The sequence below is a fragment of the Mesoplodon densirostris genome, chromosome 10 (assembly GCF_025265405.1).
Source record: "Mesoplodon densirostris isolate mMesDen1 chromosome 10, mMesDen1 primary haplotype, whole genome shotgun sequence".
Lineage (NCBI taxonomy): Eukaryota > Metazoa > Chordata > Mammalia > Artiodactyla > Ziphiidae > Mesoplodon > Mesoplodon densirostris.
Genome location: NC_082670.1, coordinates 103225623 through 103248851, shown reverse-complemented (window position 1 = coordinate 103248851; position 23229 = coordinate 103225623). Strand labels below are relative to the sequence as shown.

The 23229-nt window shown below is 48.3% G+C and overlaps 1 protein-coding gene across 2 annotated transcripts; it reads right to left on the bottom strand.

Annotated features, from left to right (window-relative positions):
• Positions 1-594: 594 nt before the first annotated feature.
• On the bottom strand, positions 595-22866 carry TATDN2 (TatD DNase domain containing 2). 2 transcript variants are annotated; one of them, XM_060110636.1, is made up of 8 exons: positions 22186-22866; positions 21659-22051; positions 16429-16923; positions 9755-10624; positions 7201-7328; positions 5796-5979; positions 5203-5378; positions 595-5039 (listed from the first exon to the last, which is right to left on the bottom strand). In XM_060110636.1, the coding sequence occupies exons 2-7, from the start codon at positions 22043-22045 to the stop codon at positions 5238-5240; spliced, it is 2205 nt and encodes a 734-aa protein (XP_059966619.1). In that variant the 5' UTR covers positions 22046-22051; positions 22186-22866; the 3' UTR covers positions 595-5039; positions 5203-5237. The 2 variants fall into 2 exon arrangements, 1 of the variants encoding a protein (XP_059966619.1); XR_009533600.1 differs by lacking the exon at positions 595-5039 and adding an exon at positions 5499-5595 and having other exon boundaries at positions 5296-5378.
• Between the last annotated feature and the right edge of the window lie 363 nt (positions 22867-23229).

The window sequence follows — 23229 nt, the reverse complement described above, 5'->3', positions numbered from 1 at the left end:
TAGCCAGGCCCACCGCCCTCTTCTCAACACTCAGCAGAGGCACCAAGACTCAAACATGGTCAAAGGGCCCAAGAAACCAGCTCTCGACCTGCTGGAGAAGCAGCCAGACGGGGCTCCAGGGAGGATGGGGGCCAGGCCCTGGGGGGAATGCTGGTCACCTGATGCTCGCCCACAAAGACAAGGCCTTACTCCTTTCTTAAGGGACACACAAGCCTTCTCTCCCACTTGCCTAGGTCAGTCACTCCAGAAACAGACGTTAAGCACCCACTCTGGTCGGGCTCTCTTACCTGCCCCAGGCAGCACGGTGGGGTGGAAAGCTGGGGCCTTCACGCTCACACCTGAATCTGAACACCAGCTGTCTGGTCCAGCCCACAACACTGAACTTCTCAGGCTCCTCCCATGTAAAACACCCACCCCCCCCGTCACTGTCAAGATTGAACACAGTACCTCCCACGAGGACACCTGCACATAGTAGACATTCAATTAACCAAAGAGCCACCATTTACACCATTCTTGCTGTGCACCAGCACTTTTCTAAATACTTCCTACATGAACTTAATGTAATTTCAGTGAATTTTCACAACAGACCCACTTCAGAGGGAAAACTAAAGTTCAGAGGAATTTAGTGACTTCCCAAGGTCACAGAGCAAACACGTTTCCGACTCACCCAGAGCTGTGGGCTCAGGCGCCCACTCCCCCACGTTCGGCTGCTTCTCTACCAATGTCACCCTCTTGCCCTGCTGCTTGGGGTCCTAGGGATTCCTTCTGTTTCTGTTTTTCATTTTCTTTCATAATACACGGGGTCAACTTGGAGTGGGCTGAGGACAATTTCAAGTCAACAACCAGCAGAAATAAAACTGATCACAGGAAACAGGCAACACACTTGAGAAAACGTAGCATTTCAAACCTGGTCCCACGTCAGCCTTCTCGACCTGTTCCTGCATGTGTCACTTCCTGACACCACTAACTTCTGGTTCTCTAAAACAGCTGTATATACCCCTGGGCTGAGCAAGATATTTGCTGCAGAAAAAAAAAACCTCCTTATAAAAAAACTTTTTTATTTTATAATATACCCAGTACATTAGTGTAACAGCTCAAGTATTTAACTTTTTTTTTAATTAATTAATTCATTTGTTTTAATTTTTGGCTGTGTTGGGTCTTCGTTGCTGCGCGTGGGCTTTCTCTAGTTGCGGCGAGCGGGGGCTACTCTTCGTTGCGGTGCGAGGGCTTCTCATTGTCGTGGCTTCTCTTGTTGCAGAGCACGGGCTCTAGGCACACAGGCTTCAGTAGTTGTGGCACTCGGGCTCAGTAGTTGTGGCTTGCAGGCTCATTAGTTGTGGAGCACGGGCTTAGTTGCTCCGTGGCATGTGGGATCTTCCCAGGCCAGGGATCAAACCCGTGTCCCCTGCATTGGCAGGCGGATTCTTAACCACTGTGCCACCAAGGAAGCCCGTGTTTAACATCTTACACACTTACAGAGGGGTAAGAAATTCTCTTACAATGGTGTACAGACAGAAGAATAGAGATCCACGCTTGGCTACCTTCCTTTAGTCTGAATCCACTTCCAAACATTGTTGACAAATGAGCATTTACAAGGAGCACAGGGCTGCCTGGCCACAGACAGTTCTGCTGCCATCCTGGACATCTTATTCAAGCACTGTACACTTCAGGGGCCCTTTGCCCTGATCTTACAGAAATGCCTGAGGCAAAAATGAAAGTGTTCGTGGTAAATGATTACTATTGGTCCCAAACTTAATACAGAAAGAGAGATGTAAAACACCAGAAAGGCCAAGAGCAGATTTCCAGCCACAAAGAGACTATCACTGTGTCCAGTGGACACAGCTGCCATATGTCCAGCTGGGACAGAGCTGAGACAGTGAGGAATGTGCTGGAAATACGCACACCAATGACTGCGTCTGACATGAGGCATCAACAGATTCCAAATTTCTTTACCATTCTTGGAACAGAGCCTCCCTTTTGACGGGTTTACTTTTGGGCTTGAGCACTTACTTGTGTTCAAGGATACCTTAGGACAAAACTGGAAGACTGACTGCAAGCAGTGAAACAGAATTTCCTCCAAAGTTTACCCAGCGGCATCAGAGTTCACAGTCCAAAGCCCACAGTACAACTGACTCATCAACAACACCCTCGTGTACTCAATTTTTCTTCCTCCTACTGCACTGCTCTGGAGCAAAGAAGGTGTCTATGTATTTTTCACTGCTAAGAAGCAGCAGCGTATCTGGGTGTTTCCAGGCGGTAAAATGAGAGTTAATGCTTAAAGGCAGCAGAACTTTTAAGAAGGTACCAGGGATTCTTCCTTTCAGTTGAATTTTTATTTTTTTTAGCAAATCTTTTTTTTTTTTTTTGATTTATTTTTGGCCGCGTTGGGTCTTTGTTGCTGTGTGCAGGCTTTCTCTAGTTGCAGAGGGGCGGGGGCTACTCTTTGTTGCGGTGCGCAGGCTTCTCATTGCGGTAGCTTCTCTTGTTGCAGAGCACGGGCTCTAGGCGCACGGGCTTCAGTAGTTGTGGCACACGGGCTCAGCAGTTGTGGCTTGCAGGCTCTAGAGCAAAGGCTTCAGTAGTTGTGGCGCACGGGCTTAGTTGCTCTGCGGCATGTGGGATCTTCCCAGACCAGGGTTTGAACCCGTGTCTCCTGCACTGGCAGGCGGATTCTTAACCACTGCGCCACCAGGGGAAGCCCTTTCCAGTTGAATTCTGCTGAGGCACAGGTACATTTGTGAATGTCTCCAGACCTTTGGATTCTTAGGTTACAAAGCTAGTCAACAACTAAACCATCATTAACACTCTGAGAACTATAAACGAACATGGAGACCATGGGAGTTGGCTGAAGATCCATCACTTTATTTTCAGAAAGAGATGGTCAAAGGGAGCGAGGGGGCAGAGATACAGAGGCATTCCGGCAACACAGCAAAAACAATCAAGTCAGCCATCCAAAAACAATCAAAAACAATGCCAACCAGCTTTCACTCCCACACAGGTAATGTTTCACTGTGGAACAGAAATGATAATCCTAAATCCTGGAGATAAAGGTATATAGCACCTTGTGCTTTACTTTGGCAGGGAGACTGCAACGGCTCAGAGACATCCACTGAGTTATCACTCTTAGTCCTTGAACACAGGCCCGGTTGGTTTCCCTCGGAGGCAGTTGTGATGTACAGGCCTTGCTGTGAAGGAGATGGATAAGGGACAGTTCATTGGGTGACAACAAAGCACTGTGAAATACTCAGTCCTCCAAATCTTCCAAGCAGGAGAACAAGGCCCCGGATTTGCCAAATCTGCGGCACAGATGACGCACAGCTGATCCATGGAAGGTCGACAGTGAATTAAGGCCTACTTCCCAGGCCAGCAACTTGGGTACCAGGGCAAGAGGGAAGTACTACATATGAAATGCAAAGTCCATTCCCTTGCAGGGTACGAGGTTCAAAAGCACCTTCCACAAATACCTAGAGGCATCCAACATAAGCGATGGATCTTACGATTTCAGCTATTGGCCTCCAAGAAGCAGACAAGGGACTCAGGGTGGCCTGTCGCACTGAGGAAGATTGGAATAAAGGATCCTTTTGTCCCAAATGCAGAGCATCCTCACTCTTTTTTTTTTTTTTCCTTTTTTTTTGTGGTACGCGGGCCTCTCACTGTTGTGGCCTCTCCCGTTGCGGAGCACAGGCTCCGGACGCGCAGGCTCAGCGGCCATGGCTCACGGGCCCAGCCGCTCCACGGCCTGTGGGATCCTCCCAGACCGGGGCATGAACCCGCGTCCCCGGCATCGGCAGGCGGACTCTCAACCACTGCGCCACCAGGCAAGCCCGAGCATCCTCACTCTTAACCCTGGACCGTCCTAACCTCCCAGGGCCTGTAATGAACACACCTTTACAAGGCGCCAGCAGGGAGCAGAGTCCAGCTCAGAACCTGAGGTGACCTGGCTGTTCAAAGTCCACGGAGGGGCTCTCACTGTCACCACGGAGAAAGGACGCAGCAGAGGCCAAGGCAAGGGAGAGCCCTAGGACGGGGAACGGGAGATCCATGGACACCAGGCCTCTTGTTCTGCATAGGCAATAGAACAGGGCTGGGCAGCGCCAGCAGAGCTTTGGAAAATTAAATTGGTTTACCTCTCGACCTGGATGGGGCACACAAGGGGCTGTTACATGAGATGAAACAGAAGGAGTATTTTTGGTCCAGTGCTCCAGGAGAAGGGGGCAAAGTGGAGCACAGGGCAGCTGGGAACCCCTGACATCAGACTAGCAGACAGCATCTGCTGCAGACTGGACCCTGTCAGTTTAACACAACTGAGCTGCAGCCCTGGGGACTTCGGTAAGTGGGATCACCTTCCTCGGGGTTGTCTTCGTCAAGCAGGCTTCCTCCTCCTCAAGTCCCCCAGTCTGTCCAGATGTTCCTCGGCCAGGACTTGCCCTGGACCATGAGCACTCCTTTGGCCCCTCCATATTGATGGCAGTGGAACCAGTGAGACCAGCAGCCAAGGTCCTTCCACCAGTGCCCACTCGGAGCTGACGCAGCAACAGTGAGAGCCAGACTGAAGAGTCACCCGGGGAAGGGAGGGGCTGCCTTCTCTGGCCGCAGGAGCATCAGCCTCTAACACAGGTCTCTGGCAAATGTCCCCCAGAGGAGATCTCCCACCGGGGGCTCGTGTTGACAGTGGAGAACCAGGAACCAAGCTACGCGCCTACATGCACTTAGCTGAGGAGCAGTGTGACTTTATTCACAGACTGCTCGCACCACAAGCTGTGGAGACAGGCACTGGGCGGGCAAGCTCGCTGTGCCCTCACATCAGCCTCCTCTTCTTCCTGGGCTGCCCTGGAGCACTGCAGCCGGGAGGCCAGCCCGAACCCCTCGCCAGCACCCCCCACGCCGGCCCCACCCACAACCAGCCTGAAGTGGAAGCCTCCGACGAGGTCTCAGGAAACGTCCTGTCCGGGTTTCCTCCATCCCAGCGGGCTCTCAAACATCCTCGAGCAGGGACACAGAGCTCACACGGCCTTTCTCCTGTCAGGCCGCTGGTCATCCTGGAGGGCGGGGAAGACAAAAGGATGAAGGTTAAGCCTGAGTTCACTCAACACAGACCAGATTCATTGCTCACCCTATGTCTACATGCTCTACATTTAAAAAATATAGCCGAAGTCATTTTTGTCCTGGTTTTTAAAAACTATGTAATGTGATTTTTATCACCTTTTCTGGGAGACTCCTGACGGCACCCTCTCTGCTTAAAGACTGTAGAGGCGGCAGGTGTTCTCACGCAGGGTGGCCAAGGTGCGGGCGAGCGGCAGGTCTTTGACCCTGGCAATCTCTCGAACCGTGTGCAAGGCCAGGCCTGGGTGGGCGTACTGGCAAAGGCTCTTGGGAACCTGGAAGACACCAAGTATTCAGGATATCATTGTGCCTTCTGTGAAGAGTTGTCACGTTCAAGTCCCTCCCCAGCCCTTCCCCAGCAGGGCCTCTTTGGAGCTGTGTAGAGACCCCTTTACCTCCAGGTGCAGGGAGAGTCCCAGTCAGGGGGGCTCTGGGTGAGCAGGGTCCCACGCTTCCTTGGACTACCCTCTACAGGGTAGGGCTTTGCACTGCCTGGAAGAGAGTGGTTACCCTTCAGCTTCTCAGCCCCCTAGACTTTGGTTCTGCAAAGCAACAGAGAGGAGACACCTACACAGCCAAGGGTGGGACCTGGAAAGGTACTGTGGCTCTGTTCCTGCCAGCCTTGTAAGGGGGACTGCACACCTCCCACCCTCTCTCCTCAGTGCCTCAACTCAGCTTGAAGACACCCTTACCTGTCGAGGCAGGAAATAGGGAGCATCAGTTTCCACGATGATCCTCTCCAGCGGGATCTGTTTCAGAGATTCCCGGGCCTCCCAGGCAGAGGAGTAGGTCAGGACCGCCGTGAAGCCCACGGACATGTTGGGAAAGTACTTCAACAGGGGCTCAATGACTGGGTAGCTGCCAGTGAAGCAATGCCTGCAAGGAGGAGAATTCCAGATCAGGGCTCTCTCATAATCCCCTCTGCAGAAGCCCCCAACTCCCTATGGACATTTCACCTCTTTTAAGTTATTTTCGGTGGGTAAATTCTCAGAAATGGAAAGACTGCATCCAAGGGAAGGACTCACAGTCAACACAGTCAGAAGCAGAATTAAAAACTGCAGCCCAGCTGGATCACAACTACAGTAGGTAAAAACTAGGTCCGGGTAATCAAATGAACCAGAAGGAAACAAAAAATAAAAATACTGGGGAGTGGCCTACAGGTGAATTTTCTTCTCTTAACCTGGTATCTGTTCATGTTCTTAGGACAGTACATGTTAGTCCAGAAGGGCCGAGGGACTGTGCCTCATCTCATCTCTGGTGGTGGCTCCACTCAGAGGCATCACTCTCTCTGCCTGGGCACCTGGAAGGCAATGCTCTAGAGGCCTAACAACCTCACCCCTTCAGCCACCTGGCACCACCTGGCTTGGGCTCTAGACTCCCTGTTTTTTCAGTTAACCCACCTTACCCGTCATGGAAGTGCCAATGGGCATCACCTCTTGACCTCTTTGTAGCCAGACGCAGCTAAGGGCCCCTCCTCTGGTTCCCAGGGCACCCTGTGGCCACCTCAGCCCCATGCCCTCTGCAGAGTCGCCAGCTGACTGTCTCCCACGGCTCCCCAGGGCCCCCCCCAAGCCAAGCCCATGCCCAGGACAGACACACCAGGGCAGGTTGGTGAGTTTACCAAACTGGAGAACCCCTAGATACCATTTAAAGAAAATACATCCTGGACTTGAACTGTGGGTGGGGGAAGTGGGGAGGGATGAGCTTTCAAATTCAAAGTAGAAGAGAAAATTTCTTTCCAGGTGCCCTGGAATGTTCTCTGTGTGCTCCGTCACTGGACGCACAGCAGCCTCTCCCAAGATCGACAGCTCTCAGTTCTGGGAACCGAGCCTCCACTACAGCCTGCTTCATGCGATGGGGGTCACAGTGATTTAGGGTATTAGCTCAAACCATATGAAGCTGCCGTTTTTTAGGTTAAAAAATGGTCAAATAATTAGAAATTTCACATGGGTCAACCTGATAGTTAATCTTGAGAAAAGATTCTATGTAAAGACGTAACATCATCAATCCTCTCCTCACTGAATTTGTTTTCCCACGAACGTCCTAGACAGAGGGACATGTTCACTTCATTTGCCCGCTGAAGTCCTAGACTCTCACCTGTGAATCTTGTAGTCTGGAGGCACAAATTTTTTCATGATTTTCAGCAGATCATCATCAGCTTCTCGGCAGTGGATCACCAAGGGTTTCCTGAGGGACACGGCCAGCTGCAGCTGCCTCTCAAACACCTGGGAGGAGACAGAGTGGCAACACCTGTGGGCTAGGGCCACTCTGGATGTCTGCTACCCCAGAACAGCCGGTCCACTGCACAACCCCCACTGTCTGCTTCTTTTCTTTTAAACTCTATAATGCATAATAATAGCTAACACTCACCGAGTGCTTACTAGGGAGTATTATTATTTAGGTGTATTATAACATGTAATCCTCACAAGCACCCTAAGATAGGTACTGCTGTGAGCCCATCATGCAGTCAAAGAAACTGAGGCTCTAAACGAGGTCAGGGAACTTGCAGCTGGTAAACTACAGCACCACAATGCAAATCTGAACCCAGGCTGTCCACACAGCCACCACTAGGCAATGCTCACGTGCGGCCGCAGGGCTGGGCTGGGCTCAGGAGCACCACTACAAGTTAAGTGTCCTCCCCTTCACTGCCCCCGCCTCCACTCCCACTCCCAAGAGGTAATCCATCACCTTGCACACCTTTTCCTATGCAAAAAGTTGCCATGTATACTATACGTCTGTGCAATGCCTGGCTCTCAGCAGGTGCTCAAGTATTTGCAGAAAGAATAAGTACTATACCTATTTCCTGCAGCTTGCTTTCTTTACTTAACCAAAATCAGATCTCCTTCTAGGTGAATACCTACAGATATACTACTTTTTTTTTTTTTTAAACTCTAGCTACTTTAAAAGTCTTCAGTAGTAAAATATACATGTTGCTAATAATTTTAAAGAAAAAAGTAGGGCTAGAACTTATTCTTTCCTCTTATTCTTTCCTTATTCTTATTCTGTCTAAGTTCAGGTTTAGAAAAAAAGACAAAAATACTAATTCATTATCAAGAAATTACCTCATCTTAAACTTTATGTTTTCACGAGTAGCTTTTTCAATTGTGCAATATCATTCGTGTTTGAATTTTTAACATCAAATAAGAAGACGCTTTTGGTAATTTGAGTCAGGTGGTATTCACCTGAGAATGACATTTTCAAGTCCAACACTTATACTGCCTCTTCTCAAAACAGTGGCACTGCGCCAATACCAGTTCTGATATAACTCACTTTTAACCAGTGTTTTCAACTAAAGCAAAGTGACCCTGGGAACCAACAGCATAGAATACTTGCCAAGGACTTTAAAGATGAGCTAGTTCCACTACCTACAGCCGGCAGGATCCCTCCCCAACACATCAACCCTCCTTGAACTTCTCCAGAGGCAAGAGGTTGCAAGGGATTCTGATTCCAACATTTAATTTTTGCTTCTAAAAAATTCTTCCTTGAGTACTCAATACTATTATACTCAAACGGTTGAATACTCAAACTATTATAGCCTTGAGTACGCAAGTACTCAAACTATTATACTCAAACTATTGAGTACTCAAACTATTATAGCCTTGGGATGGAATATAACATAGCTGTTAAAAAGCGTATTTTTCAAAGCACGTTCAATGAAGCAGGAACATTTTCACAGTGGAAAAAACATTCAAATCTGTAACTTTCTCTTCTTAACTTTCCTAAATTCTTTTTTAAAAAGCACATGCATACAACACACATTTCCTTGATTCCATGACAGGTGCTTGTAAGACATACCACCAATTGTCCCTTGCAATTCTCCAAGGGACAGCAACATTAAAAATATGAATTTCAGGGCCTCCCTGGTGGCGCAAGTGGTTAAGAGTCCGCCTGCCGATGCAGGGGATACGGGTTCGTGCCCCGGTCTGGGAGGATCCCATATGCCGCGGAGCGGCTGGGCCCGTGAGCCATGGCTGCTGGGCCTGCGCATCCGGAGCCTGTGCTCCGCAACGGGAGAGGCCACAACAGTGAGAGGCCCACATACCGCAAAAAGGAAAAAAAAAAATAAATAAAAATAAAAATATGAATTTCAAAACACATCTGAAGTTCAAAAACGTTAAGAAGGAAGAACTGTTAGGGGACAGGAACTGTGCCTGGGTTGGAGCATCTGTCCTCCCTGGGAAGCCAGGTGAAGCACAAGAGTAAATGCAGCCCGCTGGGAGGGGAAAGTCTTATGATGGTAATGGTCACTATCTCTGATGGAATGGGAAATGATCTTCTTTACACATTTGTGTATTTTTCAAATATTCTGAAATGGGCACACTAACTTTAAAATCAGAATAAAAATATATTGTTTAATTAAACAAACACAATGTGTTGCTTCCCAAGAAGGAACGGAAGTTTTGACACCTGTATCATTAGCTGTAAAAGTCACTCAGCACCTAAGCCCCTCCTCTTGTATAATTAAGCTGAAAGGTAAGAAACAGTTTATGAAGCATTTGACCAATGACATCTACAGGGTCTGGCTAAGAGCAATCATATTTTTAGAGACTCTAAACTCATTAGTTCCCAAAGTAGAGCAACCTTGTGTTTCAACAACTAAAAGAGGAACTAAATAAATAATAGTTTGTCAACAAACTAAGGACGACATTACCTTGTGCTGCTCTGGGACAGGTGTGGTGCACTTGTGAGAGTAATCCAAGCCCATCTCCCCGAATGCCACGGCCTTGGGGTGCCTTAAGGCCTGCAGAAGATTTCTTTCTTGACTCTCGTTGTAGTAACGTGCAAAATGGGGGTGACAGCCAAAGGCCCCCCACACCAGATCCTCTTTCAACAGGTCCTCCCAGAGGCCATCTGTCAGTGTGCGAGGATCGCAGAAGTCGGAGATGCAGCCCTGAAACTCCTTAGGGAAGGAGCTGCTGTAAATTTTCCTGAACTTTGTGAAGCTCCCTTTGAACGACAGCTTGGAATAGAGCATGTCCAAGTGACAATGGGTGTCGATGAAACCCTCCAACCTGGGCTCCCGACGGCTCCTGGGCAGGGAGCTAGATGCGGGTCCTCCACACGGACGTGGCGGCACATCCTCCCGGAAGGTTCTTTTCTCCTTCACCTCTTCTTCTTCCGAGCTTCTGGAGAGACGAGATGAACGCGACTTCCGGGATCTGCCTTCCTCAGCGGCCTGGGGCTCTCTGGAGTTGTGCGGGGGGCTCACCGTTGAACGGGGGGAAGAGCCCCGGCCGCTCCTCTCCACCTGCACCGTGTCGCTGCCGCCACTGCCCGCGGAGTGGTAGCCGGGGGTCTTGGGACCGCTGGTCCAGTAGCTGGCGTAGTCACACCAGGGACTGCTGTACAAGTGAGCCGGGTACATGACGTAATCCGTGGGGAAGGGAGAAGGCTCTGGAACCGCTGAGGGTTTCAGGGATACGGGGTCCTCCTGAGAGAATCGGACTGTGGAAATCTCGTCCACGTCGGACCAGTCGCTTCCTGAAGAGGTGCGCTCCATCACCACCTCCCGGTCTTTAGGCTGCAGAAAAGAAAAGAAACACGTTAGCCTTCTTCCTGTGTGAGACAGCCTCCCATGCTCAGTCACCTCCAGAACAGAAGCCCTGGCTGCTTTTCTGGCCGTGATGATGGCTTTGCATTGGCTCCTTTGCTCACTCTGTCACCTGTGTTCCCCATTATTCCCAGAAAGCGAGCCAGCTTACAACTAGCAACAGTCCTATCAGCTTCAGGGAATAAACTTGTGCCCATGGTCTCATATGCCACCCCTGAAAGGGAAGCTGTGCCTACATTCCCTTTCTGAAGACCCCTCTTGGGAAAAACTGCTCTCTAGAACACACAGTGTATTGGGAGTTTTAAAGAAAAGAAGCACCCAGCATCTCATCCTTAACAACAGGTCTCTCACACATTCAAAATGCACAACCACACAGGTGTAGCAGTTTCAAGATGTTTGCAAATTCTTTGATATTACTCTCCACTGTAAGATGGGGTTTGTGACCCCTCTCCTTGAACCTGGGCTAACTTGTGTTGTAACTGATGGAACCAAAAGGGACACTGCAGCTTCCAGGGCTACGTCAGAGCAGCCTTGCTATTTCCCCTGGTTCTCTCTGGTTGCTCCTCTGGGAGAGGCCAACCACCACATGATATCTGAGGACCCATGACCACATGCTAAAGAAGTCACACACAGGTGCCAGCACCAAGTGCCTGACGTGTTCACATGTGAGCACATGTGAACAAATAAAATGTCTATCGCATATACTAACACATAATTAACATGTTTGCAATCTAGCTCTTCAAAATATAATTCACCATTTTTTTCAAAAACAAAAGTTAATCTGATTAAAATTACAAAAAATGCCCACATGGAAGGTAAGGGTTTCTCCCCAAAATGATGCTCCCTTTTCTGAGGGGTCTGTTTTATATTCAAGTCCCCACAAAGTCTCTTCTATTACAAGATGTACTCTTTTATTTGAAAAAGACAAATGACCCCAAACAAATCTCAATCAAGCTAATTTGATACGTTTAAAGAGGTTCTCTAAGCTCATTCTTTTAAAAAGGAGGGGAGATGGGAAGCCAAAAAAGGTAACAGAGTTAATAATTATTCCTGCGGGTATGACCTCACAGTTCTGTGTTGGACATCATTTTTAACAAAGCTTTTCAAGATTGTTTTTACTTTTTTTAAAAGATAACTTTTTAAAAAGCAGTATGATAAGTGGTTATGCATAAAATTACACTGGAAAAACACTTAAGATAGGTGTAAAGTGGTATCCAGGTGAAGTAATAGGGCAACACGGGGCCAGCTGGAAAGCTATTTCTCACTAAAAACATTTTTATTTTTAAACAATGTAAATATATTTCTTTAAAAAGTAACCTAAAAAATAATTAGACATGGTTACACTGTTGGGCTGCCAAAAATATACCTCCAAAAACTGAACACAAACTGCATGCAATGGGAACAGCTATTTGCAAGGTGGGATAGAATTTCCACGGGCAGACCAATACAAATTCAAAAAGTGCTACATTGCATCAGTAAGATCTCATCTGCAGGAAATTCTGCAACTCAAATGAAACCTTTTATTTATTTTAACAACAAATAAATAACAACACAGGGTTGGGGAGGGGAGGAGGAATCTACAGAGACTAAGAGACTTAACACATTTAGAAACTGACACACGTGACTTACATCCTGTTTCAAAAAAACTGAAACAATCATGAGACAGGGAAATTTAATCACTGACTGGAGAGTTGATGTTATTAAGGACTGTGGGGAGGGACTTCCCTGGTGGTCCTGTGGTTAAGACTACACGCTTCCACTGCAGGGGGCATGGGTTAGATCCCTGGTCAGGGAACTAAGATCCCAAATCCCGCATGGTGCGGCCAAAAAAAAAAAGGACTGGAGGAGAGAGAGGGCAGAGGGAGAGATCAGAACTGTAGTTATGCTTGTTTTTTTCCCTAAAGATCCTGTATCTAATTTTAGAGATACACACTGAAATATTTATGGATGAAATGATACGGTAGGTGGGATTTGCTTCAAAATAATTTGTGGAGAGAAAAGGGATACAGAGATACAACAAGATTGGCAGTGAGTTAATACTTATTGAAGATGAGTGATTGGTATGTGGGTAATTTTCATAAATGTTTTAAATATCCCATAATAAGAAGTTTAAATAGAAATAATAACAGTTAAAATTCCAACTCAGATGTAAGGGTAGACATGTCCTCTGACTGCTTCACAAACTTCTCTATCATCCGAGAGTATCTGTTAAAAAATACCAATTCCCCAGTCCCATCTCAGACCTCCTGAGTCAGATTCTTTCATTCTTATCATCAGGGAAGTTCAGGAAATCACATTACATAACACAAAAAGTAACTCCAGTGACAACAAAGACCATGTCAGAAAAACATGTAAAGAGGTTTAACAAAATTATTTAATGAAATGTGAGGCTGGAGGAAAAATGGCAGAGTGGGGAAAAAAGTGACTTCAAAAATGCACATGCACCTAGAAATATATATGATAAACAGACTTATGATGACATCATCTAAGACCCTGAAAAGCTTTAGATAGTCAAGTTGGCCAGGAAAATGTTTTTGGATTTCCTTTTTGGGAAAACCGGAGATTACCTATACTCAAGACTGCCTAAGGTTCAAGCCCATATGGTAAAATTTAAAGCTACATTTATTGAGAGTCTACTATACTCGAGGCATGGAGCAAAGGATTTTCATGTATTAATTCAGGGTTCAGCAAACTGTGACCGACAAGCCAAATCCAATGCACTGCCTGTTGGTGTAAATAAAGTTTTACTGGAATATAGTCAGGCCCATTCACTTAAATATTATCTATGGCTGCTTTCATGCCATTCCAGCGCAGTTTAATAGTTGCAACAGAGGCCTTAAAAGCTCAAAAAGCCTAAAATATTTACTATCTGGCCCCTTACAGACAGAGTTTGCTGATCCCTGTATGAGTCTGTGATAACATTTATAGAACCATGCCTTTTATACAGAGGAAGAAACTGGGGCTCCAAGAGGTTAAAAGTGACTTTCTCAAGACTGCAGTTTAGCGGGGCAGAGCCAGGATTTGAACCCAAATGTCTGACCCCAACACTCATCTGTTGACCTACCATTTCATGCTGCCCCAAATAGATACCCAACAGATAATCTAAATGTCCAGTTTGACAAATAGAAGTTTGGGTATATACGTTTGGGAAGTTCATCCATACCATGGAATTCCAGGTAGCCAAACAATGATCTATGTTAGACAGGAAACACAGACATTGTATATTCGGTGGGAAAAGTAGTTTACAAAACCTACTGTTCTTGGGATTTCCAATTAAATACAGCACATGTGGGTTTTGTCCTCCCCACCCAAAAACTCTTAAAATTACAGGAAATGGACTTGAAAAAGCATAAACCTACAAAGAGAAAGCATATAGAATAAACAGCAAAGCAAATTAAATAAAAACTTGATGCTAGAAAGCAGATAGATGAACAGTTACTGGATAAGCAGATCGCAGATGGCCAAAACCTAGGCCCGCAATGAGAAAAACCCAAAAACATGCTGAATCACACTACAGGACCCCAGAAGACGAAGGAGTTGGAGGTACCAGACCTCTCAAAATGAAGGTGAAGCTGGAGATGAAAAGAAGAGAATTGGTGAAGTGAGATCCCCAGGTCCCTGCTCCCATCCTGTACAGAGGGGCCTGCCCCTTCCCTACCCAGCAAAAGATAAAGTTCACACTTGGAAAACTTAAACCACAGAGACTGTGGAGTAATCAGGGACAACAGACACATAGCTGAGGGTGAGAGACCATCACACGCTGGACAGTGAGAACCCAGGCACCTCCCTCAATCTGACCCCTAAAACACTAGCAGCCAGAGGTGTGCTCCTGGGCACAGCACTGGAAGATTTGTCCCAGGGACCCCTAGCAGCCTCTGAGGATAAAGCTACAGGTCCAACTGGGAGTCCACAGGTTATCACCTGTGTTCAAGGCAGCAGTTAATAAGCCCTTCCAGGCACTGAGAACTTCCAATCGGCTTTTTAATGCTTCATTTAAAAAATATGAACAGATACCCAAAACATCTGAGGAAAGCCCTATCACAAAAGACAGAAACCAAAATATTTAGGAAAAAAAAAATCAGAAGGAAACTCAGCAGTGCAGAAAGAAAACTTCAAAACAAACCTTTATTCCTATTCTCAGAGAAACAAGAGAAGGTGTTTAACCTCAAAACAAGAACAGGATGTTCTAAAAAAGGAATACTCAGAAGACTAAGCCAGTGTTCTTAGATATGAAGTATGTCAAAAATTTTAAGAGTATATATTATCATTATATAGGCTCTCCTTAATTATTCATAAAGAAAGCAGAGATGAAAAGAGACAGAGGAAAAAAGGAATCTTAAGGAAACAAAAGGGCTATACCTCGAAAAAAGGTGGGGAACAGATTACTTATTTTGACAACATTGAGAAGAATTTTACGGTACTAGCAATTTGGAGATGAAATAGTCATAGTCACAGGAACAGAGAAAACTAAAGGAAAAAACAAGGTAAGATGAACTCCAAGGAAAATCAACTTGTGTAAGAAAGGAAATGTAATCAGAGTATACTAAGTAACTCAGCTATGAATATGGTGATAATAAATCAAATAGATTTGGCTAAAAATGGTATTATGGGGCTTCCCTGGTGGCGCAGTGGTTGAGAGTCCGCCTGCCGATGCAGGGGACACGGGTTCGTGCCCCGGTCCGGGAAGATCCCACATGCCGCGGAGCAGCTGGGCCTGTGAGCCATGGCCGCTGAGCCTGCGCGTCCGGAGCCTGTGCTCCTCAATGGGAGAGGCCACAACAGTGAGAGGCCCGCGAAATGCAAAAAAAAAAAAAAAAAAAAAAAAAAAATGGTATTATGATACAGGGAGCTGCAGGAAGGGAGAGAGGATACATTTACGGGCATGGGTGCTGTCAAAGTGTAGAGAACTAAATTCTCATCTCTTGAGTAGGAAGTGCACAGATGTCTACATTTTCAAAAAATAAACAATGAAAAATTACTTAGAAATATGGAGGTAAATACTAGAAGCGAGAGTTAAAAGAGACGAAAGGGGCTACCTCCAAGCAGCGGTAGTGAAGGATGGGCGGAGATGCGTACAACAGAGGAGTGCTTTTCTCCTCGGAATTATAAGCAGTGTTAATAACCGTTAGTTTCCTTCCAATATCATTCAGTATCACTCTCTCCTTCCTCTACAGCAATAAAAGTTTATCTGAATGTAAAGCTTCCCAGATGGAAATTAGTCTGGAATCTTCCAGACTCTCTTGCAGGTGTTGGCCAGGTTTCTAGATTCTTGTCAGCAGCTATGAGCAGATACAATGGGGACCACTTCTGAGCCCAACTCTTAAAAGGCAGGGAATGTACTATGCTCTCCTCCTGTTCCTCCCGGCTGGAATGTCAATGTAATGTGCTGAGCCCGGTCACAGGGGCTCAGACCGCAAGATGGAAACTGCTGAGGGGCAGCAGAGAATCTAGCAGAAGACACCCCAGGCCCCCACACTCTGGAGCCATCCTCCTTAAAGCAAACTTGTTTTCTTTAAGCCACTATTATTCTGGCCTTTGTTACACAGGCAAATCTATGTCTTAGCAAACAGATAAATCCTAAAACAAAAACAGCACTGAATTGAGGTTTCTTAATAACTCTGAAAGCTATGTTAGAAGAGAACCAACAATTTGCTCCCTGGAGCCCTGGGTAAGTCAAGTACAGTGTTGAATGAGTAACACTCAGGATCAAACTAAAAAGACCAAATACATTTAACAGAATTCAAAACCCCATGCTTGGCATGAGCTTGACTCACTTTCTGGCCGTTTACATGCGAGTCAGAGTCATCCAAAAACTCCAGGACTGGACAGCGCTTGTCAATGACCGTCCTTTGGCCACCCAGGGGCTCCTCGCTGGGTTTCTCCTGAGGGTCTATCACCACTCTCCTGTCCCAGAAGCTGCTCTTCTCCGGCACAGCCTTCTCCTCCTCTGCTCTGACCTCTGGGGCAGACTTTTTCTCTTTCTGAGGAGCACACGTGGAGACACTCCTGGCTGGCCCCTCTCCGCGGCTGGCGCGCTCTGCCGTGTTGGGTTTTGCCTTCATGGCAGCCTCTCCCTTCCTTTTTGGCATCGACTTTCCCAGGATGCCCTGGATGGCCTTTAGGTAGATCATGGTAGAGCCTTGGTCTCGAAGTCTATCCCTCTGCCTTTTCTGGACCTTGTTTGGTTCCTCGATTATGTCATTTTGAACCTCAGCTTCAGCTGCAAATTCAGAATCCATGGGGTTACGAGAACTATCTTTGGAATCAACCTGGAAGGAAAATGACACATCATGAAAGGTGATTTCCTATATGAAGCACTTGGCAAATGAGACATCAGTGGAGATGTCATGCCAGCCCTCAGCACTGTCAGCCACTGTTAACAATTTCAGGGGCTCCCAGCCTGCTCCCTCCCCCCATCCTTTCTCTACAGGTGCCACAAGGAGTTCTACAATCTGGCAATGTCACACCTCTGCTTAAAACCCTTCATGGGCTCTGCATCTGCCTGCAGGATACATCCCAGACTCCTGAGTGTGACCCCGGAAGCCCTCCTCCCCAGGCTGGCCCCCAGCCTTCCTTCCAGCATCACCTCCCGCCTTTCTCCACACACCCAGGTGTTCTGGGAATGAGGAAAATGCTGGAGAAGGGGGAAAGGAGGGCCCCAGGAACAAGCAGTGCCCTGAGCGTCAGACCAGCATCTCCTGACACTTTTTGGACATACGTTGTTCCTGTTGCCTGAAATGTCCTTTTTTCTGCCTTGGCCATCAACAGAACTCAAATGACACCTCTCCTGTGAGGACTCTCCCGATGGTTACTCACTCAAGTCCTCTGACCCCTCGTACTTCAAATATCCCTGTTACAACACTCCACACACTGCACTGTGATGAACTGTCTTATTCTCTGCACCTCCAGCCCCAGCACAGCCTTGCACCCAAGCACTGGACATCCGCTGAGTGAAGATGCAGGAGACAGGACCACCCATGAAAGCTGCATCCCTCAAGAGCCAAGACGCACAATGCTCTCGTGTCTGGGCTGCGTGACCCTGCAGAGGGCTCCTCAAGGGAAGGATCCTGCCCTCTCCATTTCCCACCCCTCACACCTAACACTGGGTCAGGAGGAGCACATGCTCACAGAGGGCAGCAGCAGAAAGAACACTGGCTTTGAGGACAGACTCATCTGAGATTATACCACAGCTCTGCCCCGTACAAGCTGTGTGGCCTTGGTCAACTCATTTAACTTTTCTGAGTCTCATCTTCCCAGGGCCTACACAGAGCAGGTGCTCAAATTAGACTGATATCTAAGTATTTGTTAACTAATACATAAAGGTAACACTGCCATCAACTATACTTCTATAAAAAAACAAACAAAAAAAAAGATTAAAATCTCAAGGGCTTAGCATAACCATGATTTTACTTCTCAAAAAAAAAAAAGATAACAAGGCCCACCTCACAAGACTGAGGATTATGTGAGCATCTAGAGGTCAAATATTGAGACTCATATTTGACAAGCTCTAGCACATAATAAAGCTTAAATTTTCCCTTCCACTCTTCCTTCCCTAAATTGAATTAGAAATTTGGGTATGTCATACTAAAAACTAAAATTAAGGTAGGTGAAGATGCTCATGACAGACACATTTAACCTTCTCTATAAAGTAAACAAAGATCATCAGCTACGATTAGAATCTGAGAAAAACCTCGCAATTATCCTGGAGGTAATAAGGCACAAACAAGGAGAGGCTGGCCAGCAGGAATCTCTGTTGATTCCAAAATGCCCAGTCTAGCTATGGTCTGAATGTGTTCCCCACAAAACTCTTATGTTGAAATCTGACCCCCAAGGTGATGGTATTAGGTGTGTCCTTTGGGGAGTGATTAGGTCATCAAAGTGGAGCCCTTACTGATGGGATTAGTGCCCTAGTCAAGGGGCCCCAAGACAGCTTCCTTGCCCCCTCCTGCCATGTAAGGACACAAAGAGAAGACTGTGACCCAGAAGAGAGTCCTCACCTGACCAAGCTGGCACCCTGATCTCAGACTTCCAGCCTTTAGAATTATAAGAAATAAATTTCTGTGGTTTATAAACTACTCAGTCTGAGGCATTTTGTTACAGCAGCCAGAATGAACTAACACAAACATCTTCCCCTCAGAATATTCCATGACCTGGCACAGAGACTTCTGCGTTGAGGGGGACACATGAAGGTAAGTGTGTACCCCTCAATGTTTAGAGAGCAAATGCAGAAGAGCAGGTGGATGGGTGGGTAGAAGGTAGGCGAGTGGTGAGGGGACCTTGGGAGGACCCAAGGGGAGAAGAGGCCGTTTCTGTGCATGCCCTTCAGCAGCGCTTGCTGACAGGACTTTGGACTTATTAGATAAACAAGCGTGCAAATGACTGCAGAAAAGGGGGGGAAGAGGTGCAGAGAGAGGGGAAGGTCAGAGAAGCATTTTCAAATTCATCAAGATGAGTATAGGGAGGGTGGGAGAGAGAAGCAAGAGGGAGGGGACATGGGGATATTTGTATACGTATAGCTGATTCACTTTGTTATACAGCAGGAACTAACACAACATTGTAAAGCAATTATACTCCAATAAGGATGTTTAATTAATTAGTTATTTTTTAAAAATATGAGTAAAGTACTGTATCTTGTTTTCAAACTAACAAACACTCTCTAAGGAGAGCCCTTAGCAGAACTAGAGTAGCACAACTGGGATCGATCCCATCAACATCCTCATATTCTATCCAACGTGAATGATCTTCCAAAAGCGCAAATCTGCCTTCCCCCTGTATAGAGCTCCCTAACGGCTTAGAATAAAATCTAAATTCCCTTGGCTCATAACACCATACAGCAAGCTGCCCCCAACCTAGCTCCCCAGCCTCCATTCCGGAATCTCTGTCGCACCAAACCACCTGGTGAGGCAGTCTTGTGACTTCCGCAGCCCTCCCTCCGGACTGGACGCTCCTTACAAGCCACCTCAAGGCTCCACCATCCAACAGAATGCTCGGCACACAGTCCTCACTCAAGCGCTTATGCCTGAGAGCAAGGCACCGGCAGAACCCGAGACTTCTGAGACAGGACCAGACTACTCATCGCTCCATGGTTAACCGTTAAATTGGGGCAAAACAAGACCCATTAGCCCTAAATTAGAGAAACGTGTGTCTGTGATTGTATTAGGCCACCCGGGAAGAGAGGCCACACCCTCAACTCTCCAGTTCCAGCCCCACAGGACAGCCCGAGCGGAGAGGATGCAGCACACCTGAAACACTAAGCTAGATTCCCCCGTGCCTCCTCAGCTTGTTATTGCCATTACCTTTAATCAATGACAGTTTTACCCTGTACCCAGAACCACTGAAGCTGCAGCAAGAATTAATGACAAGATCAAATTAGCCTCATATTTACCTGATTTACATTTGAGTCATATTCAGCATTCTTAGGTCAGACAAAGCTTTTCAGCTCACCATTAAATTTTTTTAAAAACTCAGTGTGCCCACAAGAGTTCTGTGAGGGCCAAACTGAAAACACCTGGAGCACTTCGCCTAAAAACAACAGCCTGCCAACGAGGATACAGAGCTAAATACAGCCTCACTTCTCAATTCCACGTAAGAAACCACTGAGCAAAGGCTTAAGGACAAACCACTTTCCTTCCGGCTGCGTTTGGGGTTTTTTTTTATGATAACTTTATCTAGGGGCAGCCCATCTCACCCAAGTAAGACTTTTCCTCCATTCCTTCACACACAGAACTCCTCCCCACCTCTGAAGGCCCAGACCTCCAAAACCTAGAAAGCAAATCCCAGGCAACTAGAAACACTGCCTGGCACAAACCAGGCCCTAGATAAATATTTGTTCAAGACCTGATTAAAGAGGTGGATGACGCTAACACAGTAGCCAGTAACATTAACTAGGGCGCCTCTCCTCCCTCTAACCTGGAAGCAGCAGACTGACTGCAAGAGACTGAACCTTTCCAAACTCACGATCAACCTTGTCACACATACACACACACACACATACTCGCACGCGCCAAGAAAACATAATCTTTTTTTTTTTTTTTTTAAGTTAACATAAAACTGGGCTTCCCTGGTGGCGCAGTGGTTAAGAATCCGCCTGCCAATGCAGGGGAGATGGGTTCAATCCCTGGTCCGGGAAGATCCCACATGCCGCGGAGCAACTAAGCCCGTGCGCCACAACTACTGAGCCTGCGCACCTAGAGCCCCGAGCTCCACAAGAGAAGCCAGCACAATAAGAAACACGTGCAGCACAACCAAGAGTAGCCCCCGCTCCCACAACTAGAGAAAGCCCGTGCGCAGCAAGGAAGACCCAACGCAGCCAAAAACAAACAAATAAATTTATTTTAAAAAGTTAAAAAGTAAGAGTTAACAAAAAACAAATGAGTGGATGAACTGCACCTCCTCCATGAAGCACTCCTCAGTCTGCCCCCCAGTATTATGAAATCCTCCTGTGTGTACCCACTGGGGAACTAAACCCTGAACCTCCAAACTAAACCCTGCCCCACCACGCAAAACCCCAACGTGCTGGAAACCGTAACCTTGGTGAAAAGCCACACCAAGAACCAACTTCTTTTTCTTGGTTCTGTGCTTCACAGGGCACAATTCCCTAAATTTACAACCGAAATAACATACATCTGTGACTCCGGGGCACGCCATCTACCTCCCGGCGCAGCGAGCCTCCATCCTGACTGACTGTGGGTTACAAGTGCCTGAGGAATATTTATATATACCTGGCAGCTCCGCCCACACCCCAGCATAACCTCATCAGAGTGGCAGGAAGGCGCAAGGATTCTAAAGTAGTTCCAAAATGCTGCCAAGTTTGCAAACTACCTCTCCACCGACCTTCAGGCCATCCTCTGACGTCTTCCAGTTTGCTCTCCCCTGGGGAGACCCCAGAGATCTTAAGAAACCTGGTCTTTTTTTTTTAGTATCCTTTCACCAAAATTCCCATCTCCAACATCTCAAGCCAAGTGGAAAGGGCTTCACCGTTTGCAAGGCGTTGGGGCCACTTACCTTAAGGCTGCAGGCTTCCTCCTGGAGAGAAGCCATTTCTTCTAGAGAAGGTCTGGCAGGGCACAGAGGGGATCCCCCTGACGAAAGGAATTCTCCTGAGCTCTGAATCAGGCCTCCTTTGGAGGCGGCCCCACCGACACCTGGGCCAGAGGAATGGGAGGAGGAGGAGGAACTTCTGCGGCGGGATGAGCCCCAGGACACACCATGCTCCTTCTGGGTTTTCATGCGCTTGGGGCTGCTGGCCCCTCCTGAACGCGACACAGAGCTGTGAGCTGGCCGGCTGGAGGGGGCCACATCACTGGGCTCCCGGAGGCAGCTGCGCTTGCGGGAACTCCGCTCCGAAGGGCTGCTCCAGTGGTACTTGACCTTGCGCCTCTCCGACGCCATGGGCACCTGCAAGGTGAAGAGGGGGCCGGGAATCCACCACCACTCCTGCTACAGCTGCCCCTCCTCAGCCTCCCGCTATCCCGGGACTCCCCGAGGGAGGGCAGGCCAGTAGGTCAGAGCCAGGGGCTGGCTTCACTGACCTTTCCCCCTTCTTTCCACTGCCCATCACAGTGCACAAGGTTTCAGAGATGTCAAAGCGCTTCGAATGTCTGCGATTCCAAAGCGCTTCGGAGAAGTCCAGAAGGTCCCAGGATTTACCAAAGGCTTCGTTCGATTTGGTTTCCGAGCCCACAACGTGCTTCCGCGATTACCAAGCGCTTCAGTTTGCACAGCGCTACTTCGGGGATGTCAAAGCGCTTCCGGGACTACGACGCGCTCTGATTGAGTTTACAATACAAAGCCCTTCGCAGATGTCAGCGCTTCAGAAGGCTACAGGGCGCTGTTAGGTCCACACCTGGAGGCCAGACCCGCAGCCCCTGGGCGAGAGCGCGGCCCGGAGGCCCGGAACGCCGAGCGCAGGCCGCAGAGCAGGGCCAGACCCGGCACGCAGCCCGCCCTGCCCCCGCGGCCCCGCCGACCAGCCCCGGGCCGGAAGGGGGCGAGCCACCCCTCAGAAGCCGGTGGCGCCCCAGTCCGCCTCCTCAGAACACGCCCGGGTCCGCCTCGCCCCGCCTCCCGTCCCTGCTCCCGGGGCCCGGACGTCGGCCCCGCAGCCTGCACCGGCCTGACGCCCTGCCCTGGCCGCCCGCTCGCCTCTCGCTCGCCGCCCGCCCCACTCCTGCAGCGCCGGCCCTGCCTCCGCCCGGGTTCTGACCACACTGGCCTCCGCTACGCCCGCCTACCGGAATGAGCGGTGAGGTCTGCAGCCGAGCGGGCGGCGGAGGCGGGTCCTGCGCTGAAGGGAGGGCGCCCATTGGTCAACTCGGCAAGGGGCTGGACTCCAAGCAAGACGGAGCTTTCCTTTTGGCCAGGATGTCTGGAGGCGGGACCCTACGCCTTAAGAAGCTCGTCCATTGGTCGGAAGCTAGACGGGGCGGAGCCACTCACGTTGGCTCGAAGAGCGCGAAGCTGAGGCCGGGCCGCAGTTCCTCAGGCCTGCCCTTGGTGTGGGTAGGGGACAACAAGGGGAGCCGGGTTCCCGAGGGTTGCTCCCTGCCACTCAGCGCTGTCCCCCTTAGCAGGAC

Bases quoted from the DNA above. Each gene is read 5' to 3' on its own strand.
- TATDN2 (XM_060110636.1), bottom strand. From the start codon at position 22,045: ATGGCGTCGGAGAGGCGCAAGGTCAAGTACCACTGGAGCAGCCCTTCG. The intron at 7,329-9,754 runs GTAATGTCGTCC...GTCTCCTCCCAG, and splicing joins CTGTCCCAGAGCAGCACAAG to GTGTTTGAGAGGCAGCTGCA. The intron at 5,980-7,200 runs GTGAGAGTCTAG...TCCTCCTTGCAG, and splicing joins CCAGACTACAAGATTCACAG to GCATTGCTTCACTGGCAGCT.